The 12974-nt window shown below is 33.2% G+C and overlaps 1 protein-coding gene across 1 annotated transcript in view; it reads right to left on the reverse strand.

Moving 5' to 3' along the window:
• Positions 1-11626, reverse strand: part of LOC107949710 (callose synthase 10) — a 28764-nt gene extending 17138 nt beyond the window's left edge. The window contains exons 1-20 of the mRNA XM_016884453.2: positions 11155-11626; positions 9837-9934; positions 8542-8708; positions 7983-8094; positions 7597-7707; positions 7252-7377; positions 6368-6457; positions 5587-5684; positions 5369-5486; positions 4884-5012; positions 4387-4463; positions 4212-4290; positions 3199-3291; positions 2998-3100; positions 2719-2842; positions 2434-2620; positions 2290-2342; positions 1781-1841; positions 1574-1655; positions 283-332 (exon numbers count right to left, since the gene is read on the reverse strand). Of these exons, the coding sequence (XP_016739942.2) occupies positions 283-332; positions 1574-1655; positions 1781-1841; positions 2290-2342; positions 2434-2620; positions 2719-2842; positions 2998-3100; positions 3199-3291; positions 4212-4290; positions 4387-4463; positions 4884-5012; positions 5369-5486; positions 5587-5684; positions 6368-6457; positions 7252-7377; positions 7597-7707; positions 7983-8094; positions 8542-8708; positions 9837-9934; positions 11155-11368 (2172 nt within the window). The 5' untranslated portion in view covers positions 11369-11626. The remainder of the gene's footprint in view (positions 1-282; positions 333-1573; positions 1656-1780; positions 1842-2289; positions 2343-2433; positions 2621-2718; positions 2843-2997; positions 3101-3198; positions 3292-4211; positions 4291-4386; positions 4464-4883; positions 5013-5368; positions 5487-5586; positions 5685-6367; positions 6458-7251; positions 7378-7596; positions 7708-7982; positions 8095-8541; positions 8709-9836; positions 9935-11154) is intronic.
• Between the last annotated feature and the right edge of the window lie 1348 nt (positions 11627-12974).

The following is a 12974-nucleotide window of genomic DNA, read 5'->3' on the forward strand; positions in this document are numbered from 1 at the left end:
GGGAGAGAATACAGTATAAGTTAAACAAATGTATGTCAAAACATTTTCATAATATTTAACCTTCTTGACAATAATCAGCTGAAATTGGATAAAGCCAATATACTGGACAAGCAAAAAAACTCAGGCACAGGCAATAGCCCAGAGCATTTGAGATAAACCAATGACCTACTTGTTTTTAACAATTTTCTATGTCCAAACATATATATATGGAGAGAGAGAGAATGAATAAGTCAGAAAGCCAACAAGTTCCAAGCACATATGCTTAAATAGATATGTACTCACAGCGATAACAGGAGCCCACAGACAAACAATGGTCAAGACATTATTATTATCTGCAGAAAAAATATAAAAAGAACAGATTAATGACACAAACTTCAACTTGAAGAACAGACACCTCAATGAAACATAAGTGGGTAGTATTCAAAGCTTTATAATTTCACAGTATTCTAACAGTCCAAGACTATAAAATATAATAATATTATGTCACCATGAGGCCATAACAAGATAAGATATGACCAATATATGTACGGAGAAAACTTCTTGATGGACAAAACACAACATGAGCAGAACCGAAATATTTGCCACATGAAGAGTAAAATTCTGATAGGGGATTTGATTCAGGTTCTGATTGAATTTTATTCTGATCTTTATTTCCTTGAATTTCCTTAGTGATTTAATAAAACTTTCATAGTAAATCAGGATATTTTGTTGTCATATTCTTGTTTTCCTTATCAGAATAAAAAATAAGGGTTTCCATTCTATTTCCTAAATTGTAAAACTTTAAGTGGTATATTATTCATGAATAAAACAAGTTGAAAGTTTCAGCAAAATAAAGGTACAGAACTCCCTTAGAGCTCCACAACCATAGGCAAAAATAGGAATTGAAATAAAGGCAAAGGCCCTTTCTTAAAATCTGATTTTTGTGCTACCTGTCCGGTGACTCAATATATTCCTTCCATTGACACCCTATATCTCTCGATTGCATATAGCAATCCACTTCATTACCTTCTTGTTGATAAAATTGATAATCAGAGTACACACATATGAGGCTCAGATACATGAACAATTATGATGATCGATGCATATCTTGGTAAGTAATAAAGGGAAGTCAAACACTTCAGCTCCATACTTCCAAATTCCAAATAAGATTTTCTTAAGCATTCTCATGTACAACAGATGGAACAAACTTGGACCAAGACAAGCACTTAATTCCAAATGCTTATATAAAAGATGAATGTACAAGACATGCAACTTGGGCACATTGAATGGAAATTTTATCTTCTTAGCGTAGCCAGAACAAAGTGCGATCTAAATGTTTGAGGGAAATACATATCCATTTTAATAATAGCCAAAAAGAACCCATAACTTTGGAATTTAACCCCTTATTCACTTAATTTGACTCTAATTTGTACAATTAGCAAATAAGTTCTCGATAATTTAATTTTCATCTTCTTAACACTGTAATAGCATAACTTTTACCTGCTACAAGATAAGGGAGAAATATGTTTCATAGAATCTAAAGTTGGTGCTTTATAAAACCAAGCAAACAAAAAACAAGGGTTGATGAACATACTCTTCGAGACAAGATCATGCCAAGAGTATTGCAGAGCTGGAAGATCCACAATTGTATTCGTAGGTGACACAAGGGGTCTTATCTGTAATTCAGGAAAAAATATATAAAAAAATGTCTGTAATATATTTAAATCCACATATTTGAAAGCTGTCTACCATAAACTACAAAAACCCTAGCGAAAGGTAAAATAGCAACTTGATGGCTTGCCTGAAGAAAATACGCAAATGTGAATTTACAGAGAAATATGACCAACCAGAATAAGACATATCTGCAGCAACAAAGAACCAAATGAAGGGAGTAGATAGCACAGGCACAGAAAATATTAGCGAACTTCATTATTTCAGAAAAATAAAACGATAACAAATAAACATGACATCATCATACAATGCAAAAAGAATATAGAGATAAAGAAAATTTGTTGACCGGCAATCTATCAAGTACATCCACAAGCATTTTATCATCAATATGAAGCGTTAACTCCAACTGTATATGGCAAACAAAATCATGGCACCATTTTCAGCCAAAGTACTGAAAAATTACATCATTACAGACTTAGAGGCACCACAACACACCCAAAAAAAAAATTCCCTGAAGAATCAAGAAAAGGAACAGGATAAAAGGTATTGTCAACCACTTGACAATGTAATAGACAAAATCAACGTCAAATGATCACAGTAAGCATGAAATCCCAATTTCAATAGAACACAAAAACAAACCTGAAATAGTCGGTCATCCTTTCATAAAGGCCACGCCCAACATAATAACGCTCCTGAAATGTGCAAATTAACATATATGAATTACCAAGTGATCCATTCCAAAATCATTTGATCATCTCAACTATTAAGAAAAAGCGAACAAACCTGATAAATCCATTTGAAAAACTGGAAAAATGATTGATCCGACATTTCAGACAAGGTATGACATGCAGGAAACTTCTGTAACAAGCCAAGAATCAACCGCAAGGCTGCATAAACACCCAAGACAAGTATATATATCCGAAAATATAATGAATTGCTGTTCCGATCATTCATTTCCTCCAAAACCTTCCTGCATGTGTATATATATATGTGAATCAACATGAACACATAACAGATGACTATCAACAAGAAAACAATTTCAATCATTTAAAAGAAGCACAAACTTACACATAAACATAGGTCACAAATACAGAGGTCAAGCCACACCAAAAAAATCGAATAACCAGCCTGGAAATGGCCATGCCTCTCGCAGTGGCGTAAGCCCCAAACATGAGCAGGACATCTAAACAACCTAACTAAGCAGAAAGGTAACCAAATGAAAACACGGTTAAGCCCGGACATATGCAAGTCTTGCCAATAATCCAAATTAAAATAAACTAAGCATGAATATACAAGAAATATTTAAGTAATAACTGCAGATGAATATCAATAAAGCCAAGAACGTACTCTCTATGAAGTTCATAATAGCAAAAGTCGGTCCGATACTAAGTAATATCTTAAAAGTATTTAAATTAAGATGTCCTTTTCTGAATGCTATAATTGCCAATGCCTGCAAACAAAAGGAAGTCAACCAATTTCATCTTCAGAAGATAAACAGACTATATGCAACATCTATAAGAATTTTTCTACGGAAGCAAAAAGGCCTACCTGGAACATTATAACCAGAAAGATCCAAAGACGATGAAAACTTCGATACAAGTGAAGGAATGTCCGATGCTCTACAAAAGAGCTTTTACCAGTCTGTGAAATCAATAGGAGAAAAGAACAAGGGGATAATTATCAGTTTAAAAAAATTGGTTAAGAGTCATAAAGGAGCAGCTGAAATTACATAACCAATATGGATGTATAGCCTACTTTATTTACAAAAAAGAGTAAGCAGAAAAAAGGTGGTCATAAGAAATAGTGATTCAGTACATAATAGGAACATGATGGGACTGCAGGAAGATCAGAAAAGAAATGTTTTTAGCAGTTTTTCCATCTTCGCATTCTATTTGCAAGAGGCGATTCAGCACCAAAATATGATAACAGGAAAGAGGGCTCCTAATAAATCAATATTCACAGTAAAGGATCAAGAGATACAGCATACATCAATAAAGCAGCAGCAGGAGCACAAAAGAGTTGCATGCAAAAGATTTTCAGGGTAATTAAAACAAAAAGATTTTTATCCCTTTATAAACTTAATAATTCTTTCCCTTGAAATATAAATTCAGAACTGAAATTCAACCCTTCATAAGAATAGCAAACAATGCACAATGCCTTTCCTACTACATTGGGATACACTCCACAGATCAGATTTTACCATTATGGTCCCTTGAGAACAGCACCCAATGTAATATTACCAAGTAGCCTTAGACCTTTATATCAGAAATAGGATTACAGTTTCCATATAACACATCCATGACCCCTTCAAGTACCATGATTTATTTAGCTCCATAGGCGTAAAAGGAACTTCCCATGACAGTTTCCATAGGCAAAGGGCTGTTTCCATGACTCAAACCCATGACTTTACTAACAAAGGAGCAAATTTATGTTGCCACTAAGGGTTGCCTCAAAGGTTTAAAATTAAAACTCCAGTAGGTAGACTTCCAAAAGATTGAAAGAAAAATAAAAGGTTTAAATAAACAAAATAGTTTTGGTCAGAAATGATCAGTGGAACTTACTCTCTTCCCCTTCTTAGGCCACAACAGAAATGGGGATTCTCTCCTCATGGGCCAGCTCAATTCAAAGCAAGCAGGTGACCTATACATATAAATTATAAATGAGAACAGGATTGTAAAAACTGCACATCAGTGTGCCAAACTTCACCAAACAAAATCCTTAGACAGTGTAACAAACCAAAAGTATTCATTGAAATCGTCATAATTACGCCATGAAGAATGTGCAGCTTTGCCATTATTGTTTCTAGCAGCCTCCTGAACAGCTAACATAAATATTAACAACAATTCCAAGAACATATAGAAAAAACATATCAAAAGAAAAAATAAGACTCTAATCAGGTCTACAGCCCTCCAATGAGTCAAGATCATTGCCTGTAACCAAGTGAGAATATGAATGGTAAAATCAGGTCTATAGTTTTATGATGTTAATTTTTCCCAAGCAAGCAAGAACCCCAGAATAATCCTCTCACGGGGACAGCATTAATTCCAAAATGAAAGGTGCAAATCACACAAAAACACGACTAAAAACAGAATAGCAAAAACTGATGACCATAGTCAAAGCTTAATGGACATGCTAAAGATAACTTTCATAAGCAGGTTAGCAAATATGCACCACAAACATGAATATGAACCCTAAAGAAAAGAGGATATACAGAAAGCACAAAAAGAACTGACCTCTGCCATCGTATTATAAATAGGACATATGATTTGCTCAAGGAAGGACACAGAGCCACTCTCAGCGGTACAGCTTCGAGCAGGATTAGCTTCTCCATGATCCACTATTGAATCCAACTCCCTTGCCATCTAGAACACCAAAATAAAGACATTATTAATGAAACCACATTAGACCTGTCCAAGGGCCTGGTAGCCCACCCAGTCCGGACTTGAACAAGAATTTTCGCACCTTGGGCTGGCACAAATTCAATTTAAGTAATAAAAAATATTTTTTAATTTAAATTTAATTATAAAAGTATATAAAATATCAATTAAAATATATCTTCTTGTTTTTAATAGTGAAATGGGCTTTTAGCACGGGCCACGCCCAAAATGGATCTGTGCTTGAAATTTTTTTGGAACGGGCCTCGGCCCAGCCCATGGACACCTCTAGACCACATGCTAGAAAGTAAAAGTAGCACCAACTTAGAGCTGAACAAACTCACATGATGGAATATGTAGCAAATACACTCAGGCAGAAAACGGACATTTGCAGCTTCACCCCATATGAGAAAGTATAAAGAAACAAAAAACAGCTTCCTATCCCTATTAATTGCTTCCAAACTGCAGGAAACAAAAATAGCATCAATCTAGTAACAAATTAAAAAGTACCTCAATGCATAAGACAAGAGAAAAGGAACAGCTTCAAGGTTGCAGCTGTAACCTATTCCAAACCAGTCGTATCCGCAAGTATTTGCACCATTTGATGTAGTTATCCAGGACTTTCAAGAAAACCTCATTGATTGCTTTCTCATCAATTTTCTAGAAAAAATGGAAACATAATTAATGAAAAAAGAATTTAATCAGCAAACTGCAAGTTATTTAAGATGCCTAACTTGAAAAAATAAACAAGGAGCACATCGCCAAACAAAATTAGTAGTTGCAGACTGCAAAGAAAAGCACCTAACCTAACATGCTATCGCAACCAATTTCATCCAATCCCTTATTTAAGTGCTAAATATGGGTCAGTTTAAGTGCTTCTAAAATCCACAAAAAATTTATTATTATATAATTTCATTAAAAAATTAACAATAATGAGAAATTTCCTAAAAATCTAGCCATCCAGGTTTAGAAAGAAAGCTTGGCAATACATAAAAATTAGCATGTTTGTAATTAGCTAAACCCCTAAGCCATCTCCAATAACTTGGCCAGCAGTAAAACCTTTGCATACAACATCAAACTATTAAGCTTCAGTTTTCAAGGATATCTAAAAATTAAGCATTCCAGCTTACATAGCACGTAAACAGAATTTTGTATTTTAGAGCATAGACAGTCACATAAGGAGTTCCCCTCCTAAAATCCAGCAACTACAATTTTGGTGTGTACAATTTTCTAAAATAGAAATGACAAACAGAAAAAGAACAACAAAGAATCAAAAGCCTCTATAAAATCTTTTGAAAGGAAAGGCACCAATAAAATAGTAAAAAGGATTATTAAGAACTTACTGGATCAGCTTCAACAGGTATACCAAGTCGAGATTGTGCATTTGCTATAGTAAGAACAACATTCTCACGCTGGTTCCTTACATTATCTTTCTGAAGAGGGAAAAAGGTTTGGTTAACAAAGAAATGGAGAGATGACAATGGATTGATGGTGGAAAAAAAAGAAATATCAGAAACTTTGTTAAACTCAGCATACGTAACTACAAATCAGTTATAATTAAGTATTCTTCAACAATCATTACAATATACATTAACATTCTACAAAATATGCACCCGATTAATATCAGATTCTATCAATCCAATGATAAAGCATAGAGCAGATTCAGGCATCTAGTTCTTCACTACGGTTTTTCAAATCAATCAAAATACATAGAAACATGTAACAAAAAATGATAAAGGGTAACAGTTCACTTAACCTACATGCTAAAAAGGAGATAATATGGTAGTATAGGTAAAAAATGCACAGCATCATTGCATTAAGTAATAAAAATTATCAGATAGATAATCATATCAGCCTTCTCCCTACTCTTCATGTAGGTGTAGCCCAAGCACTGCAAATGACCAGTCATGTAAAAAGGCATCCCACCAGCCAATTCCACAAAAGCAATCATAAGTCTAAAAGAAAGCTTCTGAAATATGTTGCAAATGACAGCAAATAAAGAATTTCATATCCCAAAAAGTTATGTCTTGCTTTATGAGGGTTTCACGATGAAAAGTATACTGACATATATGCAAGGCAACAGAAAACAATACATAACATCCCAAAAAGAGCCAGAGGAAAAGAAACTAACATAAATGGCAAGAATAATTCTGCACATATAACAAATTTAACCAACAAATCAATATGATCCAAGTATATAAAGTGCTAAGTACACACAGTCACAAACCTGAAAACCAAACACGTACTCCAGAAGATCAAACATGTCAGGATCCCGTTGCCCAGAAATTGAAAAACTTGAAGGAAGCCTGGGAAAATGTTCAGTGTATCTAATTGCAGATATTGCACCTCTAACCTGGTAATATTAGCATAAAGAAAAAAAATTTGAGCCACACAGCTTTAACCAAAGCACGCTGTCAAATAATGATTTCAACATAAACATAGATCAAGCAGTAAACAACAAAAGCAACTACAAGTTTGCAACTATAAGCCTTTGAAGTAACCAATTCAATATGAGGTTCTAGCAACCAGTGGGCAAAAGTTGTAGCATGACTGATTAAAGATTTAGACTTACTTCAGGAAAAAGTCCAATAGCATTTGTGAATGATGGTGCTTCTAAAGGGACAATATTGTAGGGCGTGAGTTCACCAGATATAGTTGCATCAGCATTTTTAATTCTTCGCAACTGAAAAAATATATAAAAGATCATATAGTTTTCAACCAAATAAAGATCAACCATATACCTTATTTCAAGACATAAACGAGTTAAAACATGAGATAAAATGGCAAAGAGCGAAGTTGTTAGTAACAGTTTCATGGAGAACAGATTATAAAAGAGAATATCATAGGAACTTCATTGACAAGCTAGAAGTACAACATGCAAATGAATAATATATAAATATTGAAAATATCCAAGACGCTCACTGAAAAGCACATTCAGTGGGTGTTAATCACATGTACCTCATCCTTAATAAGCCTTCCAACCCCATCCGGATCAGCATCTTTGCTAAGTGCCTCCATGACCTCCACTAAGGCCCTCAAAGTAGCAAGGACCTTCTTCATTCCTAAAGCACTAGAGATTTCATGGCACAAAAAATAACAATAATAAAATCATGAAATAGAAAATATGCCAACCAAAAAGAAATAGAAAACTGGCCAAGATGAAAATTTAACGAACAGATAAATGTTACAACTAAATCCAACTTCAGTGTGGTGCTTAGCTTCTACACTAAATTTAAACAGGATGCAAGTATTTAAATTCCAATGTTAAATCATCAACTTCAGAGTTTTGTAAACCTTCCCTCTGTACTTATTTAAATTCCAATTGATGATAGTTTGCTTAGACTAAACTTAGAGATCATTCATTAAATAGGATAAAAAATCAAATAATTGTATTAATTCCCCCAACATATTCTAATTCAAGACAGATGGTTTGAGAATAGTACTTAATATTGCCAAAAACATAAGCACACAAATTAAATCACAAGGAAACTAATAGAATAGCATCAGGTATCCATACTCTCCCAAACTAGTAGATGAGAAGGTTCCAGATTCCCGCCATCTTTGTTCTTCTCTTTGGATATCATCTACTTTGTGCCGCCTCTTATAGAGCTTATAGAACTCCCATAAATGTTCAATATCACGATTACGATCTATTCGCCCACCATCCCTTTTGGCAAGTTTTTGCTGCAGGAAAAAGAAAATGGCGATCAAAATAAGAATTTAGAATGAAATGATTGGGGGGAAAAGGCACCAAGGTTCAGTCATGTAGTAGTAGTTGTTAGATAGCAGATGAAGTAAATCAACATCAAATCCAAATCAAGAATGAAACAATATAATTTGTGGAATAACATACAAGCATATTGTTGTAATCAGAAAACTCGACGGAAGATGAAATCAATATACATAGATTATTAGAAATAGAAATATAAGTAAATCTTAAAAAAGTTGCATTGACATATTTGGTTCACCAAATATTTTACTAAGAATATGATGGTAACTTCCAAATCTATCCTTATCAAATAAAATGCAAATTTTATTAGTTTTATATTTTCCAATGATATTTATAATTGACAAAAATGTCAGTTTAAATCTTCTTTTTAAATAATAGTTATTTTAAATACAAATAAAAGAAAGCAATTATGAGATGAGAAAGCAAATTAATTGAAATGAGAAAACAACAAGAAAGTTTTATATATTTAATATGCATGAAATGAGAAAGCAAATTAATTGAAAGTTAATTTGATAGTGATTAGAATAATTCTAAAATTAATTTGATTTCATGATTTTGTAGTTAGGAAAAAAACTGGGTAAAAAATGAGAAAATTGGGTAAAAATAAATATTAATCAAAGTAAATTTTAACTTTCCAATTGCATGGGAAGTTACTTTCCCACCACTCTTTACAGGAATTGCTATTGCATCATCATGTTTATGAGAAAATTGGCACATACCCAAAAATATGGACACTTTTAAGCAAGCCAAATATAGGAATCAGATTCCCACAAATTAAATTTTTGGGAAGGTGAGCACATTCCTTCATACCAAACACCCTCTAAGGTTAGTGGTCAGTGGGGGTCAAAAACAACAGTGAAATGAATATATTGGCAAATTGTAGCAGTGTAATATGAGTAGGATCTAAAACAGATAAGTGGTAAACATAGCTCATACCGACAAAAAACAATACCATTGATCTGGACCCTAAGAGAAGACCAATGACCATGGTAAATTTATTGCTATCTAGACAGGATAAGCATAAACATTATTTAAACTATATGAAAAAAACTACATAACATCAAAAGCTTACATAATAGTACCTTAATTACAGACATCAAACCAGTCTTGAACTGAAGGACACCTCTACCTTCACTATTTGGGTCCAAGTTTTGGGCCATACCATATGCCTGCTCACAAACTGAAATTGAAAGCATATAAATAATAAACATATCACCATCCAGAAATAAATTAGGATTCAGAAGTGGAACAAACGGTTAAGAAAAAAACACACAAATGCCTAGAGTAACCATAGACATACCAGTCAATGTACAAATCTAATAGGCCATTGGAGGTCAAATATAAAAAGAAAGTTACTAAATAATTTTTTTTAGAAAGAAAAAATGACCACAATAAGGAGAAAAGCTGGCCACTCTATCAAGATGCTTATTTACTTTGGGTGGGTCTAAAGTCATAAAGTAATTTGGATTCCTAGTATATTGCACACCAACATATTCACATAGAAACATATTCAAAAACATAATAACATTGCAGTGAGATTCTAATTAACAATGAACCCAAAACAGGTTGATTATCCAATTTTTTTGCCAAAGTAAACAGCAAATTCTTAGATGTAAATAGAAATTCTCAAACTTCCTCATGTTATATCTATCTGACTAACTTGGCTATTAAAATCAATATGATCTGATGCTTTCAGTTTAATCATTCAACCAAATCAGAAATCTGCTTTAACAACTCAACACAAATAACTGTTTGGGTTTAACTAAAGTCCTCAAATATTGGAATTTACAAGCCCTTGAATATACTTCATGACAAAATATGACACAGACAGACATTTATGTACAATCTGAAAGAGACCCAAAGATCATTCAATTCAAATCGCATTGCCCCACAATAGTCATTTCTATGACATAAAATGGTTTCCATTACAAGCATGCTTATACCTTATTTTTGTTCTATATTACTACAGTTATTGCTTCTGTAAACTTAAATTACGCAATCATGTATAGTTAACCTCTTGTTCCTGCAATAAATCCATCAAATAAGTTCTTATAGTGTTAGTTCAGCTAGACGTGGAAGTCTATGCCGACTAGTATTTCATAGACCGAACAGACAAAGCAAGAACAACACAGCAGGTAAGGAAGATCGAGAACCAATTCGTCTAAATTCAAAACTCCCTTCAGCACATAAACGAAAGGAAGGAAGAATTCAACTCCTACCTATTTTATCTCTGATAATCAATAATATGAGCAAACAAACTCAACCTCGTACATAAACACCAGCTTACTCTATAAAGTCACTTTCAAGTCATTTCCCCTTCCGTGACATAAATTGCCATCAGATCACGTGATCAAGTACCAATAAAACAAAGAAAATAGGAGGAAGAAGAGAGAAACGTACGTATCCTGGCAACATTCGGGTCCTCCGCTTGAATCTCATCCGCAGCCTGAAGGATGGCGTCGATATTAGTGGCGCGACCAAGCGAGGGTGGGAGTTGAACAGCACCGGCGATCCCACTTGGTCTTCTCGCATGACCTTGACCAGCATCTCTGAGCTGCTCTCTTTCCAAGGTAGCACGCACCAGTCTCTCCCAGTTTTTTAAAACCCTAGCCATGGAATCTCAAGAATCTACCAAATCAATAGATAGAACCTAGTCTTTCACATGAAAGAGATGAAATTGAGAAACAAAACAAAAAAACAAGAGACGCCAACTCTGGACGAGTTGAATAGCACGACTCGGTGGTGGTGAGTTGGATCTACAACGAAATATACGAGAACTTCTCAAAGCAGATTTGAAATTGAGGTTTAACGAGGAAAATGAAAGTTAACGCGGAGGCAAAAGAGAAAATGCTGATGGGTGGAATTACTGATAGACCCTCGGTTTTTAAACCGTCTGATCAGATCAAATATTGACGATCTCTCTGATCTCAGAGAAATGAACGGATCAGATTTGTTGCTGTAATTGTCCGCAAACAATATTTTGATACGAGTTTGTAAAGAGGGCTAACCAACTTTGCAGCGGGACGCGTTTGTTATTTTGGAAAGGTAGACTAGTAGACGCTTAAACCTTAAGAATTTATCATACCATGCTTTTTTAAGAAAAATATAATATCTAACCAATATGTAATTATTCAGAGTGGCACTCCTTCTCCAAGCAATTGACCCATTTTTAAACAATGTCGAAATATTATCTTTTATACTTTATCAAGAGTAACAATACTATGAAATACAGCCCAATAAAACTAGTTCACAGCCTCGAAAGCATTTTGATTACTAAACCTACAAAACTCAGGTGCTACCATAGTTACAAGTGAGTGGGTTATAAATTTAAAGTTGATAGTTCAAGTCCCCACACATTATTATTCTCACATCCTTTATTGACATATTTTCTTTTAAGTAATCAACTAAAGAGCTCTCAACTTTGTCAACCAAGCCCATTAAATAGTTATTCGGGTACATTGATTCTCGACAAAGTATCAGACAAAATTTATACTAATAGATAACACTTGACAGAGTTGGGGGACTGGTAGGTTGTTTGGCAAATAACAATTTGAAGATAAAGAAATATTGAGAGCATTATGAAATTATCATTAGTATTTATTTTTTTTAATTAGATTTTATTCTAATTGTTTTTAAATTTTTGATTTTTTTTTAAAGTTTAGTTTGATTGTATTTGATTAAATTTAAAAAATTAAACTTTAAATTTAGTTTTTAACATTAAAACTTTTTAAATATATTGTTTTGATGTTAATTTTAAATTTTAAATAATGTATTAAAATCATAATTTGTTTTTATCTATACATATAAATTAAATTGAAGGTTAATCTTCTTATAAAATAAATAGATAGAGAGTAAAGAACAAAGAAAATGGAAAAGTAAAAGAGAGAACGTATTTTATTGATCAATTCATTAAAGATATATTATTTTGACAATTCATAAAAGATTTAACTTGCATCTAATGGTTGTTGTTACAACATTTTATGAATCACTATATAATAAAGTTTATATTAAGATCCTTGAAAGATTTATAATGCTAGAAGCATATTGAAATTCTCGAGAAATTGATCATTTATATGAATTGGAATAATTTGAACATATGTGGTAAAATTGACTGAGTGAATAGTAGTTGAATGAGGATTATAAAATAATCAAAAATACCTATTTATATTTTTATAGAAGAATTATAATTAATGTTTTCTATGATTATTGTTGAAACTCTA

The sequence above is a fragment of the Gossypium hirsutum genome, chromosome D03, assembly GCF_007990345.1.
Source record: "Gossypium hirsutum isolate 1008001.06 chromosome D03, Gossypium_hirsutum_v2.1, whole genome shotgun sequence".
Taxonomy (NCBI): domain Eukaryota; kingdom Viridiplantae; phylum Streptophyta; class Magnoliopsida; order Malvales; family Malvaceae; genus Gossypium; species Gossypium hirsutum.